Genomic DNA, 6,536 nt, shown 5'->3' with positions numbered 1-6,536 from the left:
TGCTGAAAGGCATGAGGGAGGAAGGGAATTACTTTACCTTCCCAGAGACACAAAACTGGGAGATGTGAAGGAAATTACATAGTTCAGTAGAGGGCAGAGGTGATGTGAGGAGGGGGATCATGAGAGGTCAGTGTCCCTCGTGGATCTGGAAAAGGAAGTTAGAGTGGAAACATTCAGAGTAGCTGTAACAGGAGTCGAGAGGCAACCTGCTGCTTTGATGGATGCTGGGAGTATTACCCTCCAGATGGATGCCGCTATTTAAAATTTGTCCTATGACTTTCTCGCTAGTATGTGATCTCAGCACTCATTCACCTGCTTGGAGCATTTTGCAATGCTAGGGTTGCTAGCGTTTGATACTATTTTCTTCTTCCTGCCTGTTTCTGAGAATGTGACACCTTTTCCCTTTTGATGTCCCCACTGGAGTTTGGTAGCAATTCCTGTTACGCTGCAAAAGTTTTGTGGGTTGTACTTTTGACTTCATATGAGGCTAATTGTATTGATAGAAACACAAGACTCCTACACAAGTGTCCAGTGATGGAGTGCTGTACCAGACAGCACATGGTTTTCCAAGTCTAAGAGAAAGCACTGATGAGCCTTTTCCTGTTAAGGTCATATCAGGAAACATTGACTGAAGAAGGATATAGGTAATGTTTGATAATGTGTGAAATAAAAAATTAGTATTTAAATAGAAAGCATCTAGGTAAACTAGAGCAGAACACACAACTACATGTTGCTGCAATCAGCAGTCTTGCAGGATTTCAGGGAAGATTAGATATTTCATAGTTGATGAGAAAATCTGTAGTTTCTATATAGGTATGTAAAATTATGTATGTATTGTAAAATTACAATATCTGTGGATTCTATGATTTATATTATAATTTGCTTTAAATCTGTGTGCTTCTGGACATTTGGGATTGGGAAGAACTTTCTATAATGAACAGAAACACTGTAATGAACACTTAGACTGCTCTTTAGTGCTTCCTTTGAAACAGTGAGTACAGTTGATGATGACAGGATTCTTTATCTGGAGTCTTGTTTGGTCCACTAGTTCCTATAGAGCTTTTTGAATTCTCATACGTAATGTGAAATCCATGATATAACCTCTGTAGCATCGTGTAGCGTTGTTCAAATCTCTCCCCATCACCAAGCATGAGAAGACTTTTTAATCTGGTCAATTTTTAGAGTTCTTATTGCTGGAAATTGTTTTCTATGGAAGTACAATTTTTTTTCCACGCTCATAGTCTATGGGAGAGTAAAGGCGAGGAAGCTTATTCTAGCTCTGACAAATACAGTAGTGCTGTGGACCACAGGACAGTGGGGTTGAGGCTTTCTTCAGACCACTTCTACTTGGGGAAAGAGGAGAGCATCTCTGTAGGATGATTTAACTGTATAGTGGGGGAAGAGTTAGGAGGCAGAAGGCATGTGAGAGAACTGATGGGAATAGATTAAGCGGAAGAATGAGAGTGTGAGAGCTTGAAGGGGAATGAGGAATGTGTTAAATCTGTGCTTTCACCAAATTAAAGAAAAGATGAAGCCAAGCAAGAAGGGAAGAATGCAATTCCGAGCAAGTGAATGTAAATGAGAGAAAGGATTGAAGACAAGAGTTGAAGGACGATACAAAACACAGGCTCAAGAAAGAAGAGATCACATGGAAAGGAAGGGAAATAAACCTAACCTTGACATTAGTGAAATATTAACCAGACAGACAAGGAAGAAAAGTGTTCACTCGAGGAAGGGGAAAGGGCAAAGGATTCATCTCACCTGACCGCAGATATCTACAATGCAGTCGTTTAAATACGAGCTGCCTGTCTGGAGTTGTTTGTAGTCAGTGAAGAGAAACAGGCTCTTTTAGGGTGCAGTTCAGTTGGTGTAGCTCAGGTGGGCACCTCAGGAGGAGGGTGCATTTTGCCCTGGAAGTGCTTTTCACAGACTGAGAAGTAGATCTAAACCTGTTGTGGTAGTGTTTATAGCGGAAGGTGTCTGCATGTGAAGACAGCTAAGATATATATCCCCCTAATAGGGGAGAAAAAACAAATATTGTGGAACAAACTCCTTTTGTATGGCTTTACAGAAATGAGCATGAGGCAGCCCTGTAGGTCAGCACATAGGAATTCGTTCCTGTGTTGTATGACATAAAAGCACATCTGACTCAGCATCCATCTGGCCCACTATCCTCTGTGCTAAGAGCTTGTGGAAGGAGTATAGCAAACATGCTGTTCAAGCTTTGAAAGCCATTGGGCTCCCAGAGCTGGAGCTGCATCCCAAAACTATCATCTTTAATAGTCACCAGTGTACTATCTTCCATGACTTTTTCTGACCCCTTTGGGAATCAGTTTATACTTCCACCATATAAGGCGTGCCCCGGCTTAACTACATGTTGTGTGTTAAAAAAAAATAATTTAAAAAGCCGTCCTTTGCATTGCTTTAAATGCACTTCTCTTTGGCGTAAAGTTTCTAAACTAAAATATTTTCAACTATCTTCAATGCCACCCCTTCACATGATTGTCTTGTATTTTTTATCCCCACTGGAGTTATCTACAGCTGATATATTCATATGTCCATTTGCTTGGCGTACAAATTTGAGAGATCCCTTTCCTTCACCATGCTAGTATTTTACCGGTTGAATTCTATCTAAATCCCTTGAATTTGCTCTATTCCTATGGTGGTTTAGTTTCATACCTAATTTTTCTAATCATAAAAGTGTCTGTGCTGCCAAAACTAGCCTTCGTTTGAATGTTTAGAAATCTGTAGCGCTGCATGTTTTATCCATGTGTCAACTTGGAAAGCTGCCAGGCTCATCATCCGTGAACGGGGCTTCTGAGTATTTCATATACTTAGGGCTGTATTCTGCTTTCGGTGACGCCAGTGGATATTTTCCTGTTGAGTTCAGTGGCAGCGAGTTAGAAGGAACCAAAACACTTGCAGATGCCGGAACTGTGCTTTTAAATCAGTGACTTAAAGTCATCAGAAGATGATGTCAATCAGTGTTGGCATTTCCTGTTTGTTTTTCCTTTCAGGAGAAGAAGATTTTTCAGATTCCCTGGATGCATGCCGCAAGACATGGATGGGATGTTGAAAAAGATGCTCCCTTATTTAGAAACTGGGCCATTCACACAGGTATTGGAACTCTCTTTCTTCAGGACAGATTTTCACATCGTTTTCCCTTTTAAAGTTACATTTTCCTTCTTTCTTGTCTTTGCTTTTACTAACACAGAGAGTGAATTTAAGTTTCTAGATTTGAGGGAGGCTAAGTGCTTTTTTTTCAAGGCCTGAGAAACTCTCCAGCTTTATTGAAGCGCCATAACTCATTTGCATTGAGGAACACAATAAAACTTAATTGTTTTAAACTTTAACAAGATTGGGTTCAAAATTGTCGGGAGTAGAGCACACTCAGCACTTTGTAGACTTGGGCCCTTAGGCTTTTTATGCCTTTCTGTGGATTTGAGCCAGACATAATAAAGGTAAATGCTGTGCAAGCTTTTCCACATTGTTGTGGAGTCACATCTGATCTGCAGTGCCGTGGGTCTTCCTTGAGCAGAAACTGTTCATCATGAATTCTAGAAATGTGCATGGGAGTGAGATCACAACACTGTCTTCCAACCTCAGCTATTGTTTGAATGCTTGTCATGGGAACCGAAGGCTGATACCTTGAAGTTAACCTACACTGTTATTAATTCACCATAGGTTTTCAGTTGCACATTGTGTGTGCCTAACTTTCTTCTCTTGCTTAGGGAAGTACCAATCAGGAGTAGATAAACCCGATCCAAAGACATGGAAGGCAAACTTCCGTTGTGCTATGAACTCCCTGCCTGACATAGAAGAAGTGAAGGACAAAAGTATAAAGAAAGGAAACAATGCCTTCAGGGTGTACCGGATGCTGCCGTTATCTGAAAGACCTTCTAAAAAAGGTAGAGGGGAGAGCTTGACAACATGAAAATGGTGTTGAGGGCATTGTCACTTTTTCGGGGCCTGCAAAATATGCCGGTTCTACTTGTGCTGTGAAGCTGGATGTTTTTATCCAGATGTTCCCCAGAACTTAGGAACAGCTGTATGAAAAATGAGCTACATTCAGGTAAGAGGACAAGCCGCTTGGAGAGAAGATCAACGAGATGTGATACCTGCAAGCTGGTGATGTGCGTAAATTGTGTTAGTTCTGTTAAAACCAGTGGAGTTGTGTTCAGATGCTAGTCCCAGGTCTCCTTCAGTCAAAGAAGATGATTAGGGGGATATAAGAGATCGGTGCATTCAACTCAGTAGGGCTCATTCAGAATACGGTAGCAGAGATTTTGGTATCTTTTTTCAAGCAAGGGTAGAAATAAACTGGTGTTCCATTGAGCTGAGTGGGAGCAGTACAGTCAGTGCTTAGAATATTAAACCGTGAAATATAGCTGCACTAGGCCATGAAAAACCAGCGCCCGCAGCATAATGGTGAAATGCAAAACTATGTTTGAATACCCAGATTTAGGGATTAGGTTTCCCACCTGCCAGGAGAGGACCTAACCACGAGGTCAATCTCAAGAGTATTTGGTTTCCTATGGGGTAGACACGTTGGCTTCTTTATGGCTCATTGCGTTCCTTACGGCTTTGTTACTGGCTTATGGAGTAGAACGATGGCTTCCTTAGTCCTCTGATATCCTCTGGTGTCTAGGATTTTTGGATGAAAAGATAACCTGCAGACCAAACGCGTGGTATTCCTCTAAAATCCAATTCAGTTCACTTGTTAGCTCAGTTTGCTGTTTTCTTAAATTGGGAAATGAAAGGCACATCTTCAGTTTAAGGTCATTGTGACTGGAAACTATGAACTCTGGCATTTTGGGGGCAGAATCATACTATGAAAGGGAGATCAATCTGCAAAAGGTAGGATATTTGCTTTGAAACTGTTTCCAGTCTCTTGTCAGTGGTGTCTTTTATATGTTCAGGCTTATTTCCCTGAACCATAAGCTGTCCCATTTGTGGTAGATTCCTCTCATAGCTGTAAGAACTAGAAAAGTTCATCATGAAAGCTGAGATTCTGGAGATGGGGGCTGTAGCAGGAGAGGATTCTCCAGCAAGTCCAGTTACTATAAAACTCTGACATATTTTGGGCCCTTTGTATATTCTCTTATGCCCTTTCTACATGGCATGTGGCTAAATTTATGTGTGAGTGAGAGCAAAAGAATTTGGCTGCAAACATTTTTAATTCTCGGTGCTATCTTGTAGTAGAGATGGGAGAAATTCCTGGGACTTGTCTGTGCAAACAGTGGGGTAGAGCTGAGCTTGCACCAGCAAGTCTGCGCTTCCACATCAGGGTCTCATCAGGTCAGAGCAGGGGCAGCAACACTGGGGTCTGCCAAGGCACACGATGTTTTGTGAGGGTCATATGCTGTGTGGTTTTCTGGATTCTAAAGTCCAGCATGATTGCATGAACAACTTCTGCATGAATTATTATATGTATTTCCCCGTCTCTCAGGTTGCAAGTATTTACAAAAATATTTGTTGAAGTTAATTGTGATCTCTTTTCACACTAAATCAACGAACAATCTCCCTTTCCCTATAACTACGGTGAGAGTGTCACAAATGCGATGATATATATATATATATTGATTTTTTTTCACTTTAAGAGTATTCTTCTCTGCCTTCTTTCTTTTTTTTTAAACAGACCTTGTTGCTTAGTTTGTCATTCTTCCATTTTTTTCACCTTGATTTTTTGACTGCAGTTGCTTTCCTTAGTCCCATCGTGATTCTTTTTTATAGCCCTTTAAAAATAAAACACAAAGCCAGAGTGTTCAAGGTGAATATTTGACTGCCCAGGCCTTAAGAGGGGTTTAAAATTAAGCAAAATGTGTTCTCCCTTTCCTAGGAGGTGCTGCCATTGTGAGGCACGTTTTCGGGCTGTTTGTTGGTGAATATAGAAATTGTGAAGGATAACTCATGGCACACAGGACTTTAAGAAATCTTCTTTCTGTTGTTGCAGGAAAAAAACCGAAGTCCGAGAAGGATGACAAATTCAAACAAATTAAGGTAAGAAGCAGCTGTTTAATAGTGCAAGAGCTTGTGAAAACAATCTGTTGCAAATTTTTTTAATAGCCCCAATAGTATAGTGTGGTGGATATTTGCAAATCTCTCATGCTTGTGGTTTGGTTAAGTAGCTACAGTTACATGGGATGTTTGGTGGTGTTTTTTTGTTTGGTTTTTTTTTTTTAAATTTGAAGGCTGTTAGAGCCGTGACTGACGTCATCGGTTGACACAGCCCTTGTGTTACAATGCCTGGAGGTTGGAAAACTGGCAGCCTAGGCAATACATTTGCCATTTGTTTGTCTGTGTAAGGTAATTATGGAAGGAATGCTTTTGAACCATAGAGCTGCCTTTTGGAGCATTTAATTTCTGTGCATAAGGCATTGGAAATTCATTTTCGTTTAGACGAGGGGGAGAAGTTCTGTCAGAACTGCACCTTCTGCTCGTGTTTGTCAGTTAGAAGACCTCAGTTGTAAAGCTCCTCAGTCACTGCCTGAGATTCCTGCTTGTTCAGTGTGGACCCAGTCTGACGTTAGCTTTCC

At 41.0% G+C, this 6,536-nt stretch overlaps 1 protein-coding gene across 2 annotated transcripts in view; it reads left to right on the top strand.

The window, feature by feature from the left end:
* The window catches only part of IRF2 (interferon regulatory factor 2), a 25,492-nt gene that overhangs the window by 3,666 nt on the left and 15,290 nt on the right, over positions 1 to 6,536 (top strand). For both annotated transcript variants that reach the window (XM_009699402.1, XM_009699403.1), the window contains 3 exons: positions 3,018 to 3,117; positions 3,732 to 3,908; positions 5,954 to 6,000. In XM_009699402.1, the coding sequence (XP_009697704.1) occupies positions 3,018 to 3,117; positions 3,732 to 3,908; positions 5,954 to 6,000 (324 nt within the window). The remainder of the gene's footprint in view (positions 1 to 3,017; positions 3,118 to 3,731; positions 3,909 to 5,953; positions 6,001 to 6,536) is intronic.

The sequence above is a fragment of the Cariama cristata genome, unplaced genomic scaffold (assembly GCF_000690535.1).
Source record: "Cariama cristata isolate BGI_N322 unplaced genomic scaffold, ASM69053v1 scaffold2284, whole genome shotgun sequence".
NCBI lineage: Eukaryota > Metazoa > Chordata > Aves > Cariamiformes > Cariamidae > Cariama > Cariama cristata.
This window is presented reverse-complemented; position numbering and strand designations above follow the sequence as displayed.